This window comes from Blennius ocellaris, assembly GCF_963422515.1.
Source record: "Blennius ocellaris genome assembly, chromosome: 2".
NCBI lineage: Eukaryota > Metazoa > Chordata > Actinopteri > Blenniiformes > Blenniidae > Blennius > Blennius ocellaris.
In genome coordinates, this window is record NC_137651.1 from 1,021,313 (window position 1) to 1,041,330 (window position 20,018).

Here is a 20,018-nt window from a genome sequence, read left to right on the forward strand (position 1 = left end):
ATTAGAAAATGAGGAAATCAAGTTTATGGCTGAAATCTTCTGTCCTAAGCATTGTTGCCTAATCATATTTTTTTTCATCCCAGGCTGGATGATGGGCGAAAGGCTCCATGATGGCGAAAGGGGCTGGTTCCCAAGTCGAGTTGTGGAGGAGATTCATAGCAAAGAGGTCCGAGCTCAAAACCTGAGAGAGGCTATCAAGATTCAACTGGCCCAGGATGGTGGAGCAAGTCTACAAACTGGAATCAGAGTTGGCTTAAGAGGAAGACGCACCCCAAAAGCGTCCAGCCTCTCTGGTACTCGGATAGATCAGATGGGGAACTGACGTGAAACAGTGAATCAGTAATAACACAGAATGAGTTCACAAAAGGACAAGTACCCTAATTCATGGGGAATATTGTCAAGACAATGTAGTTCTACTTGTTTTCTTTTCACATTACCTAATGTTTTTAAACATGCAATATTAATTTTGGTGACCAACAAAGAATGTCCACACAGAGCATATTTTTGTGGCGGGCTGTATATTTCAGACCAAGGCCTTCACTAGTACTGGGCTGAGTCAATTCACCCCTCAATAACTTTTTTATGGCTACAAAAACCATGTTACCATGCAGAAATACAGTATAAACAGCCTTTGCATCACAGATGGATACTCGTGTAGCCAGAATAAATACCTTTCCGAATGAAAAAAATCCAAGTTCTCCTCCTGCTGCAGCAGGTTTCTATACCCAGCAACTGATGATAGCTAAAATGTGATTGGTTAGAAGCTTTAATGTGGAAGTACAAGTCTGGAAGCATCGTAGCCAGGGGAGAAGCCATGAGAATAAGTGCCATTTGGAATTACAGTATTCATGAACAACATATAATATAATCAACATCAGTTCTTTTTCATAGGCCTGCAGGATGGACACAAAGAGAAAGGAAAGATGTTCTCCGTTTCTTTAACAACAATGGTAAATCATTGTCATGCGACCGGCTCGATCATGCAGGAATAATGTTAGGTGATGATCTTACTTCTCCCACAGTGAAGCAACGCAATAACACCCGAATGAAGGTGATCACAACATTGCGGTACGTCGTTACAGGGAAGCTGCAGCAGTGTAGTCTGAGAGTGATGGCGCTTTCATAGCCCCTCATTGGTCAATCACCGGAATTGGTGCATACGCGTCCAATTCCGTAATGTATATCATTATAATACATTAAGTGGTAAAAATAACCAGCGTGGACAGAAAAGATTAACAATAATCTTGATTATTATTATTGATTTCAATATAATAATCGGCATATGAACAAGGCAAATGCAATCATTTTTAAGCTGTGCACAAATTTATTTTTCTGAGTTTCATTATCATGACATAAAATAATTTTCATGATTACACATTTTTAATACAGCCCAAGATATTTGATCGGTTAATTTTACTCTCCATTCATTACGAGGAACGAAGAGCGTTTTTTTCTGTCTTCCTCTCACTAACAACCAATCACAGCTTTCAGCAGACCCCATTGCTATGTATGCATAGCAACGGGGTCAACCACACCTCCTTACTAAGATTAAAGTTGCTGTCAACTCCTTGCTAAGAGTTGCTCTTAGAAACGTCCGAATTACTTTTAATATTCATTGGTCGGAATTTTTAGGATTAGTTAAGAGCTCCCTGAGAGGACTCTGAGACGCTTTTTGAATACGGGCACTGGTTCAAATGTGGGAGTTTACAAGACCCATAGCCACATTGAGGTCATCACATTTTCTTTGAAACTGACAAGAGAATGAGTTCTGTCTGGGTTTCAAACCTATTCCGCACATTATTTTATTGTTTTTAAATTTAAAAAAATGTTTTCAAAGTTTTTCTTCCATTTTCTAGACAGGCATCACTATATGCTGTCTAGACTAGAGTCTAGACAGTCTAAAATCTTCTCAGATAAATATATCAAAAAGTGGAAAATGTTTGGCAGGTTTTGGGATTTTACCCAATATTCTCTGTTCTTTTACTGGACAAGAGTGAGTTTAGCCAATACAGCAATGCTCCAAGCATTCACACATTAATGCAGTTTGATATTCACTGCACTGGGGAACACAGAGTGTCATTTCTCACATCTCACATCCTTATCCTACCAACACGGGAGTCACTGATTTTACTCATGATCCGATGGCACATTCAGTTGGGAGGGCAACTTTGAAGTGGAAAGAGTTAATACTAAAGAACAATAATGGTGCAGTGATTACCACTGTTTCTCCTCAGCAAGTAAGTTTCTGCTTTCAAGCTATGAAGCCTTTCTATGTGGAGTTCACATGTTGTCTCTGTCACGCATTACTTAGGATATCCGAGGTTTCTAGTACAAATCCAAAGACGGGCTAAGTCTCACTGATATATGTGATTGTTAATTTTTTTCTGATTGACAGAGAAAAGAGAAAGCCCTCTGGATATAGAAGCAGGACAGATGGTTGGTTTGCTTTGTGAGTTTGCAGTTTGCTATTGTCATTCAGTTGTCTGCTACTGTCCTGTGTGAGAGGTGAGCCCACCCCTACATGACCACCAGTTTGGCAAGCTCTTCGCAGTTCTTTTGTTGCCTTTTTTCAGGTTTGTGTAAACTGATTTCTGATGGAATAGGAGTTGCATGGATGTGATTTTATTCAGTGTTGTAAGGAAATCTCATTTTACGTGTGGTTATTTCTGGCTATTGCATTTATTTATTACTTCTTGCACACTGTCATCTTGAAGAAGAAATGTTTGAGCTATAATCCATTAAGCCCGGTGGGCTATATCAGACATTGTCTTGTAAAATTGCATTGCAAAACAGAATCATTAAAAATTATCCTTCATATTTTTAAATACACAATACTCCTGCTCCTAATCTCTCTCTGCATGAGTGACACAAGAGGTTACAGGTTGCTAATACAGATGCTTACTAAGTGGCAGCTTACAGGTGGTGACCTTCATCTCCACTTCCCTGCACTTGATTTTAACTTCCCACCCTTCATCCACCTCACTTGTGCGTGCACTGAGAGTCATTGTTTATTCTATCTAGTTTACATTATTGTGTATGTTGTTGGTGTCATTGGTGTCTGGGTTTCATATTTCTTAAATACTTTTTAAGTCTTCCAGTTTTTGCTTGTTTGCTAACTTAATTCTAAAGCTTTTTTCAGCTTTCCTTCTTTTCCATTTAAAGAACATATTTTCTCGACCGGAAAAAGGTGGCTTGCCCCCTCCAGGTCGGTGGAGTGCACTTGTCACATGTGGAGGAGTTCAAGTATCTCAGGGTCTTGTTCATAAGTGGGGGGAAGATGGAGCGTGAGATCGACAGGCGGATCGGTGCAGCGTCTGCAGTTATGCGGTCGTTGTATCGGTCTGTTGTGGTGAAGAAGGAGCTGAGCCAAAAAGCGAAGCTCTCGATTTACCGGTCGATCTTCGTTCCCACCCTCACCTATGGTCATGAACTATGGATCATGACCGAAAGAACGAGATCCCGGATACAAGCGACTGAAATGAGCTTCCTCCGTAGGGTGGCTGGGCGTACCCTTAGAGATAGGGTGAGGAGCTCAGTCCCCAGGGAGGAGCTCGGAGTAGAGCCGCTGCTCCTCCACATCGAGAGGAGCCAGCTGAGGTGGCTCGGGCATCTGTTTCGGATGCCCCCCGGACGCCTCCCGAGGGAAGTGTTCCGGGTATGTCCCTCCGGTAGGACGCCTTGGGGCAGACCTAGGACACACTGGAGGGACTATGTCTCTCGGCTGGCCTGGGAACGCCTTGGGGTGCCACCGGAGGAGCTGGAGGAAGTGTCTGGGGCGAGGGAAGTCTGGGCCACTCTGCTCAGACTGCTGCCTCCGCGACCCGGCCTGGATAAGTGGCAGAAAATGGATGGATGGATGGATGGATGGATGGATGGATGGATATTTTCTGCACTAACTCAGTTTGCTGGTCAAACAAAAATAACTGTCAGATAATGAGAATGAATGTCCTCAAATTGTTTGCTTGAAAAATTTCAGATGTGTTCACAGATTTTTTTTTTCCCAGAAAGCTTAACAACTTTAAAGTTTCGAGTGTTCTAATTTAAAGTGAAAAGAACTTAAATCAAAAGTAAAGTATTTAATATAAATTGTTGCTTGGACTAAAGTGGTAACCTCTTGTTGATGTGTAAATTTAAAGTTAGATTTGTTTATGGAAAGTACTCGACCCCAGCTGTGTTGTGCTGGATTAATCAAAGGCCAAAGGACATATTTGAACTCAAGTGGTTAGATTTCCTGTTGGGGTCAGAGTGGTCACGTTAAATTATTTCTCTTCAGGGCTTTGGCTGGGTTGTAAACATGGATGAACTCATGGCTCTTGTGCTGTCATTCTATGCTTTTCTTTTCACCAGAGGACAGGGTAACTCAAGTCACGTATAAGTATAGTATGTTGTTAAATGCTCATCATACTCTGACATTAGTTTTTGGATGAAAACTGCATTACCTTTGCAGTAGATAAGAACAAATGCTGTATGAAAGTAAAAACAAAATCATTATTAATAAAAAAAATATATACATTTTCAACAAGACACAAACTACAAACTCTAAGCCAGTGTTTTTCAACCAGTGTGCCGTGGCACACTGGTGTTCCGCGAGATATAGTCAGGTGTGTCGTGGGAAATTGTCCAATTTCAAATTTTTTTCTAAAAAACATTTGCTCTCACAGCCGCTGTCAGCTGTGAGAGCAGTGTGTTGGAGTAATCATGTATAAATACTCTTCGCCACTAGATGGCAGCACAGAACGTTGCCAGTGAAATGAAACTTAACAGACGTCAGTCTGGTTAATCTCCACCACCTGCTGCTGCCATCTTGTATCAAAGTACTGTGTCAGTGACAGTTATGGAGACGTTTTTGAAAAGGAAGAACGTTAACCAGGATCTCAGCTCTTCATCCATCAGGTCCAGGTTTCACACTGAGCGAGTAAAAATAACAAAAATAAATTGGGAAATACTTTTTTCTGTAATTATTTGATTCCTGTTGATAAAACTTTGTTGAGAATGACTTTATATTGTTAATAAAGGCTACAGAGTTTCACATTTTAACATTTTCGGGCGGTGGTGTGCCTCGAGATCTTTCCAAAGAAAAAAGTGTGTCTTGGCTCAAAAAAGGTTGAAAAACACTGCTCTAAGCTAAACTCAAAGTCCATAATTTGACACTAATGTCAAGACACACAAATAAGATGTATGGAGAACCATGACCTGGCCAGTTAACCTGTATTACTTTCAAAGGACTAATGGTGGTTAAATGAAGTGTTTTTACCATACAGATTTATATTATGTGTCATGCAACCACATTATAATGTGCTCAAATGTTCACGGAATAATGATAATGCATATTGAAGTAAAACTCCAACTCATCAGTTGGTACACTGCACAGAATGTATATAAAAAAATTGCAATAATGTGGAAACAATATACATATTGTATATATTTAAATAAAAACTCTACGGAAATATGACATACGTTAAAAGTGATATGTTAAAAGTCATTTTATGTGATTGTGGGCCTGTACCGTTTTGTCTGTGTTTTTAACCTACATTTTTGCATTGAGGGAATTACTGTTATTTTAAGGGTTGTTCACCACAGAACGCAATTTTATTTTAACCTGCATTACGACCTGAGGTCAGAACATTACCAGAACTGGTTCTCATTACTGGTGATTGTTTTACATACAGAAAGTGTTTAATTAAGTGTGTTCAAAGATGAATGTGAATGCTAATACAATCTCAAATTCTATAAAAAAAAAAAACAAAACTGTAGAGAATGGATTAAATGCTTCAGGCCCAGCTCTTCTTTGTTTATATCTAAACATGGCTGAAAATGTTGGTGTTCAACTGGATTGTTGTTGTTTCTCTTTACACCCCACAAATCTCTCACTCTTCTTTCATGACTGTGCAAGCTTTATTTGAAACATATTACTGACTTCAAATCCAAAATGGGCTCTTTTTTTTTTAAGAGTATTGATCATTTTTATCATTCAATATATGTACCTTTTTCATTTAATAAAATCGTCGGTAAATGAGTCCAATATTGTTTTCAGTTCTTATTTACATCATCAAGATTGTAAATGTTATTTCTATACCCCCCTCCCTTGTTTTAAAACCAATGCATTCCCACTGTTTTAACCCACCATTTATTATCTCATATGGATCACTATTTATGTTTTGGTTGGCTATTGATAATGATTAATAATTATCAAAGATAGTTAATAATGTTGTTGAAATTTAATCTGATCTGTATTGTCTTGTTTGTCTCCTTCGAATCCGCACAGACAGGAAGCGACAATCTTTCTTCCCGAGAAGAGAGAAAAGGATACACTGAGTTAGAAACCTACAAACCTTGAGAATGGATTAACACAGGAGTTTATTACATAAGATAGAAGAAGTACCGGCCTTTACAAGAATATTCCCGGGTTCTGGAGCATTTCACTACGAAGAGCTCTTGCTCAGAACCACTTTCGTCGAGAGCGACAGAGAGAGAGAGAGAGAGTGAGAGTCTGAGAGAGAGTCAGAGTGAGAGAGAGAGAGAGAGAGAGAGAGTGAGAGTCTGAGAGAAAGTCAGAGTGAGAGAGAGCTCGCGCCGGAAATGCTGTCTTCCGGTCAGTCTGCCCCTCCCAGTGGGTAAAGCTCAATGGCTGTTTGAAGGGGGGCTGTTTGAGGGGGGGCTGTTGTCTTACCAGTGAGCTTCACACAAACAAAGAGTCGCATTCAACCCCCATTGCATGTCAACGGCCTTCCACCCCCCGAGGCTTATCTTAGCTATTTATGACAAGCCCGGCCAGGCTGAGTTTGGTCAGTTTTAACAGTATCAGATACCTCGGAGCACCACCTGTCTTAAGAGGAAATGATAGCCAATTCAGTTATATCAGTGTCATAAGATATACTAAACAGTTAGTCAGGAATTTGAATTAATAGTTAAATGAATTACAATTACCAGAATTAACAGAAAAGATTGAAGGATTTTGGAGTTCTTGACACAGAAGAGGTCAACATTTCATTCTCCTTTGTGCTCATTAATAAAACAGCAAGTATGATTCCAAAAATTATACTTATTTACAATGAAAACAAATAAAACACAGATTCTAACTACCTATATACAGCTTGGTGTGTGTAAGTGTGTGTGTGTGTGTGTGTGTGGAGAGAGAAAGAGGTGGAGGGAGCGTGTGTGTGAGACGTGTGATGGAACTACAAAACAAGATGGCGGATCACAAGAAACTACATTCCAAATGGAGTTTATCAGAGAGTAGGAAGTCTGTCCTGGGTCTCGACCATGTGCTGGGAAGCAATGGCGGCTCCTGTGTGTCTCTGCTAAAGGACCATTTCTAGAATGAGTTTATGTGAATGCGATTTGCTCTGTAAAACGTCAGGACGGTTATGGTGTGATGTTGTCTTTGATGTGATATGTGTAGGATTGTGAGTTAACAAGTTAGTAAAGCAAAGATTAGCATGCAGACCCTGTGTCTGTGGCAGAGCTAACGGTGGTTTACAAGTTGATAACGCTTCCAAATATCATTATCAAAAGAACACAATCACTGTAACAGAATCAACACATGTTCATGAAGTTAAACAGTTCTATGCATAGCATCAGGTTTAACTAGTCTCAAGTAATGCCCAGTTGTTAGCACTTCCTTGAAGGAGTTCAATTGTTGTCCTGGCTGGAGGGAAGCTGGTGTCTTCTCCTGTAGTTAGCACCTCCTGCTAACTGTGGTTGCTGGTTCTGCAGGCTGAGGAGAAGAAGATGAAGTTGATGTTTCAGGAGTCCTTCTTTGCAGCTCCTGGTTGTCCCTTTAGCCCCCGTCCCACCGCACAAAAAGTACCTGCCTAGACCGGTCTAAACTGCTCCGGTTCGCGTGTCACGACAGGAATGCAGTCTAAACCGCTCCAAAGGCGACCGTTTTTCCGCTACCCTTCCGTTGGGGTGCCGGGTCCATGGAACGGGTCTGAGTTTGAGCTGCTGTCTGCTGATTGGTCAGTGATTTACTACACTCCCTCAATATGTTAATGTGCCGGCTGAATCCTCTGCTGTCAGTGTGGTCAGCTTTGCACTGGTTGTTTTTATTTTCATTTTCTTTTCTTTGCTGCTCAACTTTAGTGTTTGTTGTGAAAGAGCGACTTGAGGCAGGGGGAGACCGGGCTCGGGACTTTGCATCGCGTTGGAGTTTTCTGTTTGCAGCATAGCGCTCGCTGTGGCATGGATGCGTGTCCGGGACACCGGAGTCTGGAGCTTTCGTCTCCGGCGCTGACCGCGCTCCGGCAGCTCTGCTTTCCAGAGGCGGTCAGCGTTCTGTTCAGCCGCGGTCAGTGGCGCTTTATCGCGGGGACGGACCGCGGAAGCGATGAAAAGGAGCTCGGAGTTCGGCGCCTCCGTGTTCCGGTGCTGTGCTGCCGGACCGCGATCAGCGCCAGAGTGGAGAACCTCCTGCGTTTGAGCAGAAAGCTCAGACTCCCGTGTCTGTGCCTCAGCCAACCGGGGGAAACGCTCTGGCCACTTGCCCCACACCCGAGCGCTCGAGTGCGGGGCACGTCGCCCCAAGTCGCTGGCAAGTGGCCGAGTGTTCGCTCTCTCACAACCAACACGGAAGTTGCGGCTGCAGCTCTCCGCTGCAAAAAATGACTGCTGCAAAAAGTAACTTTTTTTTTTTCCGCTGCAAAAAATAACAGTGCAAAGTGGAGAATTTAAACAACAACAAAGGATTCATAAGATCTACATCTGATGACGTTCTTTTCTGTTATAATGTCACATTTCTGCGGAGCTCATAAGCCCCGCCCACTTTTCACGCTCCTCTCTGCAGTGGGGACGCGACCCAAAATTTCGGTCGGTGTCTCTATTCTGCACTGCTCCGTACTGCTCCGCTCCCTCCCGGCACTTGTGTGCGGTGGGACCGGGGCTTTTGTTCAGACTGAGGAGCTGGTCACTCAGGTCTGTGATGGTTTTCCTGCTGGTTGAGGAAAACACAAAGAAGTTCTGTGAGGTGTCGTTTCCCTGGTCCCGTCCTGGAGAAACCGGTTGGTTTCCCTGGAGAGCAGACTCTGGGCGCTGGTCTCTGGATCAGGGGAAGGTCTGACCCTCGTGGTGGGGTCAGCAGAGGAGTTGAGGAATGGAGGCCCCTGGTTGCAGGCCTCTGGTGTTAGCTGTGTGCTAACACTGGGTGAGCTGAGCTGCTGGGAAGCAGCTCTTCAGCAACTCACCTCCTCGGAGTCTTTGTTGCAAGAGAGGAGTGGAGGCCCCTGGTTGCAGGCCTCTGGTGTTAGCTGTGTGCTAACACTGGATGAGCTGCTCTCCAGCAACTCACCTTCTCGGAGTGTAGTCGTGCAAGAGAGAGAGAAGCCTGGCTTCGCAGGCTTTTGTTCCACGTGTGAATTCGGAGGTGTCAAAGCCTGAGAGCTTCAACCAATCAGTGACTGGCTGATTGCATGGGGGAAGAGTCTTGTGAACAAAAGGGGGGGGGGGGGGTTCCTGCAGAAGGTCCCCCCCTCACTCCGTGTGAAAGACAATCACATTCCTGGGTCAGAATTCATATGTCATGACTGTGTATCATGACATATGACAATTGTCTTTTCCTACAAATGAACAAACTTTCTGTGGTCCTGTGAGATCCCAACAACCACATTAAAATCACTACATCATAATCCAAATTTCACGATATCACACACTCATATATTGGCAGACATACACTCCCATGTTTAAATAGCCATTCAAAGTTAGGAATCTTAAAATCTCATTCGCACACACACACACACACACGAAAACCCACCTCGAAGATGAGTGTAGCTCGGAACATGTTCAGATTTATCACCTGGAATGTGCGTGGAATGGGCACACAAATCAAAATTAAAGCTGCAAGCAGCGTTGCCGGGACCTCGCTCATGCCCGTCGGGGTGGGCACGATCCTCTAGAGCAGGGGTGGGCAATCCTGGTCCTCGAGGGCCACAGTCCTGCACGTTTTAGATGTTTCCCTGCTCAAACACACCTGTTATCATGATGAGGCTCTGCAGAAAGCTTGACAAGGAGCCACTAATTGCTGTCAGCTGTATTGATGTGAGGAGACATCTAAAACGTGCAGGGCTGTGGCCCTCGATGACCAGGATTGCCAACCCCTGCTCTAGAGACTGATAGGTTTGAAGTTTTTTTTTTTTTTTATGACTTTTATTTGGAAAAAAAACAGCATCAAAACCAGCTAATTAACTAGTGATTTGTGACCGCAGCGCCCCCATTAGGCCACGTACCAAATTCCAGCTCAATCGGACAATGTTTGTTAGCATGCTAACGGGCATGCTAGGCCGCAAGCGAGCCCATCCAGCTGAAAATCTCACTGTGCCAACCGGGGGGAACGCTCCGGTCACTTGCCCCGCACCCGAGCGCTCGAGTGCGGGGCACGTTGCCCCAAGTCGCCGGCAAGTGGCCGAGCGTTCGCTCTCTCACAACAAACACGGAAGTTGCGCTGCAGCTCTCCACTGCAAAAAATGACTGCTGCAAAAAGTAACTTTTTTTTTTTCCGCTGCAAAAAATAACAGTCCAAAGTGGAGAATTTAAACAACAACAGACGATTCATAAGATCTACATCTGACGACGTTCTTTTCTGTTATAATGTCACATTTCTGCGGAGCTCATAAGCCCCGCCCACTTTTCACGCTCCTCTCTGCAGTGGGGACGCTACCCAAAATTTCGGTCGGGGTCTCTATTCTGTACTGCTCCGTACCGCTCCGCTCCGTCCCGGCACTTGTGTGCGGTGGGACCGGGGCTTAAGTGGACGTGGTACATGCTCCCTGAGTGAATAGGGCATATACCACAAGAAAAAGTTTTGTGGGAAAATCTCCTCATCGAACTCGAGTGGAATGCTACACTCCTTTTGTTGATGGCAGCAGACTCTGGCCGCTACACAGTTCTAGCACTTCTCGATCTGACCTCTGCTTTTGACTCTGTGGATCACAGTTTACTGATCAACCGGCTTCATAATGAGATGGGACTTTATGGTTCTGTCCTCCAGTGGTTCTCCTCGTATATTCAAGACCGAACTTTTAACGTCGCTGTTAACAATGTACAGTCTGATGTGACAAACTTGTCCTGCGGAGTGGCACAAGGGTCAGTTTTTGGCCCTATTTTGTTTTTACTGTACATTTTGCCACTTGGTCAAATTATTGGTTGTTTCAAGGACGTATCTTATCATTTCTATGCTGACAATGTCCAGCTGTATTGTTCTTTTAATGATGCTGAGTTCCATCGTCTGCAAATGTTCTTAGAGTGTGTTTCCTCCATCAAAGACTGGCTGGCCACAAATTATTTACAGATAAATTCAAGCAAGACTGAAACGCTGATCTTTGCTCCAGACCACAAGATCCCGCTGATTAAACAGCACCTTGGCTCTCTGGGCTCCTCTGTCAAATCCAGCCTCAGAAACCTGGGGGTTGTGTTTGACCAGGCCATGTCTCTGGAGACACACTCAAAACAGCTTGTGCGAAATTGCTTTTTCCACCTAAGGAACATCTCTAAAGTTCGCAAAATGCTGTCAAAAAAAGACCTGGAATTAATTATTCATGCTTTTATATCCACAAGACTTGATTACTGCAACTCTGTTTTTACCTGTCTAAATAAGTCAGCTCTAAACAAACTGCAAATCGTTCAGAATTCTGCTGCGAGACTTCTAACAGGTGCACCTCGAAGGTCTCACATCACGCCAGTCTAATCGGCTCTCCATTGGCTCCCTGTAAAATTAAGGATTGATTTTAAAGTCCTAGTGCTGACTTTCAGAGCCTTAAACGGTCAGGCCCCTCAGTACATCCTGGACCTTTTGAAGCCGTACTCCTCTGGCCGTACTCTTCGGTCGTCTGGTCAGAGCCTGCTTGTGGTCCCTAAGACCCATTATAAGACCCGAGGGGACCTGTCTTTTCAGTCTGTTGCCCCTCGACTGTGGAACGCTCTGCCCCTGTCTCTGCGCCTGGCGGACTCTGTTATCTCTTTTAAAAAGGACTTGAAAACATGTTTATTTAGGAGAGCTTTTGGTTGATGGGTTTTTCACTAGTGTCACTTTAATTTTACACATGTATATACATTTTATATTGTTGTTTTTACCATTTTCTCCTGTACAGCACTTTGTGATTTTTATCTGTGAAAAGCGCTTTATAAATACATTTTACTTTACTTACTTACACTGTCTTTCTTCTCACCATCTCTAAAGACCTGAAGTCTTCTAGCTTCCTTAAGTTTTCCACCTCTCAAATTAGATTTGATTTCCTCAATTGACACCTCAATAGGCATGCCCCAAATCACAGCCTTGGTCTACTTTCCTCCTTTATCAATATTGCTTACACTTGATACTTTATATTTCCCCACATTGTTCAGCTTGCATGCCCGATCTCTTTGCTCCTCTGTATCATCAGATTTACAGAGATCTCGATCGAGATCTAGATTTTGTTCTGATCAATAACTTGTCTATTGTGTTGTGTCTTATATATGGGCTTATGAAGGGTTAGACTGTGTGGCCATGGAAGTTAGATACCCAAAGCCCTGTTACTGTCAGTACACCGGGTTATTGGCCAACTCCATTGCAAACGTTACTGCAACAGCAGAAGAAGAAACATAAGACATGATACTATCTGGTCAGACTACACATATATTGATATACTGGATATACATATGTTTGTTGCACAACCTTCTGCATTATATAATTGTGTGTGTGTGTGGGTGCGTGCGTGCATGTGTGTGTGTGTGTGTGTGTGTGTGTGTGTGTGTGTGTGTGTGTGTGTGTGTGTGTGTGTGTGTGTGTGTGTGTGTGTGTGTGTGTGTGTGTGTGTGTGTGTGTGTGTGTGTGTATCAGAAATAAGCCGGCCTTCAATGTAAGCTACAAGATTTCCAGTGAGCAGATCATCAGGCAAAGAATGATTGTGAACCAAGAGGTGCTGTGGACGGATCAGCTGAGAAGAAAGTTCATCACTACAGTGAAAGAGCATGAGGACGTTGATGCTTCAGCTTTGGAGAGAAAACAGGAACATCACACTGTGGTCATTAAGAGCCCTTGTACTGATGTGGCAGTGTGGGCGGTTACACAAGTTGTTAAAACACTGGTTCAAACTGGTTCCTGGGGTGTGTCTTACAGATCGTAAAAACACAGCGAATTCAAAGTGGGGAGCGTGTGAGTTGTAGGTCTCGACGAGACGAACTAATTTTGTATTCGCTGCATCTCTCTACGACATTCCTACGGACCGTGGTGGGCGATTAAATGTTTCTAGGTGGCGCTAGTGAACCATTTTTGGACTTTGTCGGAATTTTTTTACATGATCACCGGCTCTATGCGATTCTTCAATAGACTGCCAAATTTAGTGAGTTTTTGAGTGTGTTTAGGGGTCCATTTATGTACTTAAGTGTAAAAAATATATAATAATGAAGAATAATAAACATCACAAAAACAATATAGAATTTTGCCAGTAGGATGTGGCCGGGCCTTTGGCGTGACCGGATAAGTGCGGGGCCTGTCGGGGCCTGTCGGCAACGTACAAATTACAAAAGGGACCTGCCGTAAATCCAACAAATTCTGTACACAGACACGGGAGTCTGAGCTTTCTGCTCAAACGCAGGAGGCTCTCCACTCTGGCGCTGATCGCGGCAGCTCAGCGTTGGAACATGGAGACGCCGAGCTCTCAGGATTTGACACCTTCAAATGCACAAACTTTCAACAAAAGCCTGTAAAAGCAGTCTCGCAGAGAGTCTTGCAGCGAGTCTTCCCCAGTGAACACCAAGGAAGAGCTGCTTCCCAGCAGCTCAACTCAGCTCACCCAGCGTTAGCATACAGCTAACACCAGAGGCCTGCAACCAGGGGCCTTCACTCCTCGACGCCTCTGCTGACCCAACCATGAGGGTCAGACCTTCCCAGGACCCGGAGACCAGCGCCCAGAGTCTGTTATCCCATCAACCAAGGAAAACCAACCGGTTTCTCCAGGACGGGACCAGGGAAACGATGCCTCACAGAACTTCTTTGTGTTTTCCTCAACCAGCAAGAAGACCATCACAGACCTGAGCGACCAGCTCCTCAGTCTGGACAAAAGGAACAACCAGGAGCTGCAAAGAAGGACAGCTCCTAAAACATCAACTTCATCTTTTTCTCCTCGGCCTGAAGAACCAGCCAACCACAGTTAGCAGGAGGTGCTAACTACAGGAGAAGACACCAGCTTCCCTCCAGTCAGGACAACAACCGAACTCCATCAAGGAAGTGGTAATAACAACTGGGCATTGCCTGGGATTAGTTCAACCTGATGCTATGTATAGAACATGGAAGGGTTACTGTTAATTGGAAAAACATTTTTTTTTTAAATATTAGTTTGTCTGATTATTCATCAGATCCCTGAACTTATCATCCAACTACAAATCGGGAGATCACGTTTTGAGATCGAGTTTATTATTCATTCGATTATTCTCTCTAAAATAATCAACTAGTTTATTAAATGTCCTGGGTCGCAAGTGAACTAAGCCATCACCATCATTACTTTTCATGACATCTGTTATGGAAATCTTGTTTTGTCTCATAAAGAACTAGGAATTTTGGAGAGCATGCGCAGTGAGTGATTCCAATGTGATGTAATCGATTGCAATCCAACATAGCAGCACCTAGGCTGTAGAGCAAACTTTTCTGACCACTGAGGGGAAAAACAAACAAATAAAAAAATAACTAAACTAAACTAAACAAAGAAACAAAGGGTAAATTAAGCTAAATTATAATGCTGGAAGAGGACACAATAGAAGACATTCAATCCTACTTGGACGAGTGCTACGACTGTCTCGTCATGTCGAAGACTCCGCAGACCTCATCTTTGAAGAGGAGCCGAGGTGAAAGCTCTCCAACAGCAGCTCCTTCACCATCAGTGAACAGTTCGAGGACATCCTGGACAGCATCAACACCACAAGCTGTCCAGCATCGATGCCCATCTCACATTAGTGGAGGTACTCCATCGTGAGTTTCAAGCACTTCGGGACTCGCTGGAATTCAGCCAACAGCAGGTAGCCGACCGAACAGCAGAGAACCAGGGGCTGAGAAGCCAGGTGGACCTGCTCAGCCAGGGATTGAATGGACTGACTCAGGAGAACAAGCAGATGAAGGAATCCATCCTGGACCTTCAAAGCAGGAGTATGCGGGACAAGCTCGTCTTGGCGGGACTTCCAGAACAGGAGGAGGAAAACGCGGAAACATTGCTGCGAGGATTTATGCAGGAGCACCTGAAGCTTCCCGTGGACACCGTGAATAAGATCACCGTCGCCCACGTCCACCACCTGGGATGGAGACGACAGGAAAACCAGCTCCCGCGGCCCATCGTTGCTAAGTTTGAACATTTCAAGCAGAAAGAACTGGTGAAGAGCCGCAGCAGGGAACTGCAAGGGACGAGCTTCAGCGTTAACCAATTCCCAAAGGAGATTTTAGACCGACGTCGCTTGCTGTTTCTTGAGAACAAACTTGAGAAATACCAAGGGCTTAGAGAGGAGCTGGAGAGGGCTTGGAAGGTGAAGGTGACAGTAGTGCCCGTGGCAATCGGAGCACTCGGGACAGTAACCCCCAAACTGGAGGAGTGGCTACAGCAGATCCCTGGAACAACCTCGGACATCTCAGTCCAGAAAAGTGCAGTACTCGGAACAGCAAAGATACTGCGCAGGACCCTCAAGCTCCCAGGCCTCGGGTAGAGGACCCGAGCTTGGAATAGAAAAACAGGTGACCGCCCGCATAGAGGGGAATTTATTATATATATACATATATTTACATGACTTAAAAAAAAACAAAAAACAAAGCAGACACTCCATACATCACCACTAATGTCACCTATGAGTTTGGGATTGTCCTTTTTTGGGTTTTGGTTTTGGTCTTTGGTATTTCTATACCCCCTCCCTTGATTTAATAGTAATACTTTCCCACTGTTTTAACCACATTAACACCACAATCCAACTGTCATGATATCACACACCCATATATCGGCAGACACACGTTTAAATAACCAGTCAGAACTAGGAACCTTAAAAACATGCGCACACACAAACACACACACGCACACACACATGTCACCTGGAATGTGCGTGGAATGCGCACACAAACAAAAACACAAAAATGTTCGAACACTTGGATAAACTACAGGCAGACATTGTCTTACTACAAGAGACACACACACCTTCCACAGGACATCACAAATTGATTTCACCACAATTCCCTCACACATACTTAGCTGGTTATAACTCCAAGCAGAGAGGCGTAGCTATATTAATCAGCAATAAAAAACAATTCTCTCATAAAGACACAATCACAGACCAGGAGGGAAGATTTATAATTATTCATATCTCTCTTCAGAGCATAGAGATGTGTATCGCAAACATCTATGGCCCAAATGTTGATGACCCCTCCTTCTATCACAACTTCTTCACCACCCTCTCAACTCTGACAAAACACTTATAGTAGGAGGAGACCTCAACATAGCCCTCAATCCACAAATGGACGGAGTTCGTAAAGCACCAAATACCAGACACTGGGAATCCCCAGATATAATACAGCAGTACGTGAGTGACTATGGTCTTTGCGACGCTTGGCGCACCTCTCATCCTAATCTTAAAGAATACACCTTCTACGCAGCAGCGCACCAATCCTATTCACGCTTAGTGTCACGCCCCACTCCTCAGAGGCCTCTTAGGGGCATGGTTGGATGTTTTTCCCTCTCCTGTCTCTCCTCCCCTTTTGTTTCAGGCTGTGTTTGAGGAAGTGGAGCTGCTGAGGGATTCATCACCTGATTCAGTTCAGCTGCGACGACCGGGTGGAGCTCGTTTTCTCCTGATCATCTGCTCCTCTTAAACAGGTGCTCGACTCCACTTGGCGCTGGATCGTAACACTCCCTGAGTTAGTAGACCTGCGTGTGTTGTCTCCCAGTTTCGTCTTACACTAACGCCGCTTCCTTTTGCTTCCCTTTGAAGACTCGCCAGCCTCAGCTTCCCTGGTTTCCTGACCCACCATGACCAGACACGACTCTAGCCCCAGTAGCTCCCGCTCAGCAATGCAGCCTTTACCTCCTGCCTTTGGAGCCTGCAGAACCTTCGATTCACCCTTGTTAAAAGAATAAACTCTTCAAAGTGTTCTCATCTGTCTTCCGCTGGTTTCTCTGCACCTGAGCCTCTGAAGTCCCACCGTAACACTTAGATTACTTTCTGGTGAGTAAATCAGTGATTAAAGACACCTCGGACACACAGATTCACCCCGTCACTATCAGTGACCATGCACCTGTCAATATGACAGTCACTAATAGAACAATCACCCCTGCTATTAGACAATGGAGATTTAACACATCACTGCTCAAGAATCTAGACTTCCTCACATTCTTTAAAAAACAATGGACACTCTTTTTAGAAACAAACAATCTGTCTGTGTCCTCTGGGAGACAGGTAAAGCTGTCATGAGAAGCAAAATGAGTTCTTACTCCTCACACAAAACCAAAAAGGAAAGACAGCTCATCCATCCATCCATCCATCCATTGTCTACCGCTTTATCCGGGGCTGGGTCGCGGAGGCAGCAGTCCGAGCAGAGTGGCCCAGACTTCCCTCACCCCAGTATAATAATAGTATATAATATAATAATAATAATATAATATAGTTCATGACCATAGGTGAGGGTAGGAACGAAGATCGACCGGTAAATCGAGAGCTTCGCTTTTTGGCTCAGCTCTTTCTTCACCACGACAGACCGATACAACGTCCGCATAACTGCAGACACTGCACCGATCCGCCTGTCGATCTCACGCTCTATCTTTCCCCCACTCGTGAACAAGACCCCAAGATACTTGAACTCCACCACTTGGGACAAGGGCACTCCACCGACCTGGAGGGGGCAAGCCACCTTTTTCCGGTCGAGAACCATGGCCTCGGATTTAGAGGTGCTGATCTTCATCCCAGCTGCTTCACACTCGGCTGCGAACCGCGCCAGTGCACGCTGGAGATCCAGGCTTGATGGGGCCAACAGGACCACATCATCCGCAAATAGCAGAGATGAGATCCTGTGCTCCCCACACTGGACCCCCTCCGGCCCCCGGCTGTGCCTAGAAATTCTGTCCATATAGGTGATGAACAGAACCGGTGATAAAGGACACCCCTGCCGGAGGCCAACGTGCACTGGGAACAGGTCCTACTTACTGCCAGCAATGCGAACCAGACTCCTACTCCTACTCCTACGTACAAAGACCGAACGGCTCTCAACAAGGGACCCCGGACTCCGTACTCCCGGAGCACCCCCCACAGGACATCTCGGGGGACGCGGTCGAACGCCTTCTCCAGATCCACAAAACACATGTGGACTGGTTGGGCGAACTCCCAGGAACCCTCAAGCACCTGGTGGAGGGTATAGAGCTGGTCCAGTGTTCCACGACCAGGACGAAAACCGCATTGTTCCTCTTGAATCCGAGGTTCGACTAACGGCCGGACCCTCCTCTCCAGTACCCTGGAATAGACTTTCCCGGGGAGGCTGAGGAGTGTGATCCCTCTGTAGTTGGAACACACCCTCCGATCCCCCTTTTTGAAGAGAGGGACCACCACCCCGGTCTGCCAGTCCAGAGGTACTGTCCCCGCCCGCCACACGATGTTGCAGAGACGAGTCAGCCACGACAGTCCCTGCACATCCAGAGACTTAAGGAACTCTGGGCGAATCTCATCCACTCCCGGTGCCTTGCCACCGAGGAGCTTCACAACAACCTCGGTGACTTCAGCTTGGGAAATGGACGAGTCCACCTCTGAGAACCCAGCCTCTGCTTCCTCAATGGAAGACATGGTGGTGGGATTGAGGAGGTCCTCGAAGTATTCCTTCCACCGCCCAACAATGTCCCCAGTTGAGGTCAACAGCTCCCCACTTCCACTGTAAACAGTGTTGGTGGAGAACTGCTTCCCCCGCCTGAGGCGCCGGACGGTTTGCCAGAATTTCCTCGAGGCCGACCGAAAGTCGTCCTCCATGGCCTCTCCGAACTCCTCCCAGACCCAAGTTTTTGCCTCCACCACAGCCCGGGCTGCAGCTCGCTTGGCCTGCTGGTACCTGTCGATTGCCTCGGGAGTCCTATGAGCTAACAGTGCTCGGTAGGACTCCTTCTTCAGCTTGACGGCATCCCTTACTTCCGGTTGCCACCACCGGGTTCGGGGATTGCCGCCACGACAGGCGCCAGAGACCCTGCGGCCACAGCTCCGAGCAGCAGCTTCAACAATGGAAGTGGAGAACATGGTCCACTCGGACTCAATGTCTCCAACCTCCCTCGGGATCTGTGAGAAGCTCTCCCGGAGGTGGGAGTTGAAAACTGTGCAGACGGAGGGCTCGGCCAGATGTTCCCAGCAGACCCTCATAACACGTTTGGGCCTGCCGAGTCTATCCGGCCTCCTCCCAGTCCAGCGCATCTAACTCACCACCAGGTGGTGATCAGTTGACAGCTCTGCCCCTCTCTTTACCCGAGTGTCCAAGACACGCGGCCAGAGATCAGATGACACGACCACAAAGTCTATCATTGACCTAGGGTGTCCTGGTGCCACGTGCACTTATGGACACCCCTGTCCTCGAACATGGTGTTCGTTATGGACAAGTCCAATAACAGAACACCGCTCGGGTTCAGATCGGGGAGGCCGTTCCTCCCAATCACCCCCTTCCAAGTCTCGCTGTCATTGCCCACGTGGGCGTTGAAGTCCCCCAGGAGAACAATGGAGTCCCCAGTTGGAGCACTATCCAGCACCCCTCCCAGGGACTCCAAGAAGGTAGGGTACTCTGAACTGCTGTTCGGTGCATAGGCCGAGACAACAGTCAGAGACCTGTCCCCTACTTGAAGGCGTAGGGACGCAACCCTCTCGTTCACTGGGGTGAACTCCAACACATGGCGGCTGAGCTGCGGGGCAATAAGCAAGCCCACTCCAGCCCGCCGCCTTACACCGCGGGCAACTCCAGAGAAGTGGAGTATCCAGCCCCTGTCGAGGATAACTAGACGGTATCTCTCAGCCTCCCTCACAAGCTCGGGCTCCTTCCCCCCCAGCGAGGTCACATTCCATGT

General features: G+C 45.8%; 1 protein-coding gene across 1 annotated transcript in view; it reads left to right on the top strand.

Moving 5' to 3' along the window:
* The window catches only part of ngef (neuronal guanine nucleotide exchange factor), a 76,535-nt gene extending 72,729 nt beyond the window's left edge, over nucleotides 1-3,806 (top strand). Inside the window, exon 15 of the mRNA XM_080509479.1 lies at nucleotides 84-3,806. Within this exon, the coding sequence (XP_080365605.1) occupies nucleotides 84-322 (239 nt within the window). The 3' untranslated portion in view covers nucleotides 323-3,806. The remainder of the gene's footprint in view (nucleotides 1-83) is intronic.
* Nucleotides 3,807-20,018: the final 16,212 nt, after the last annotated feature.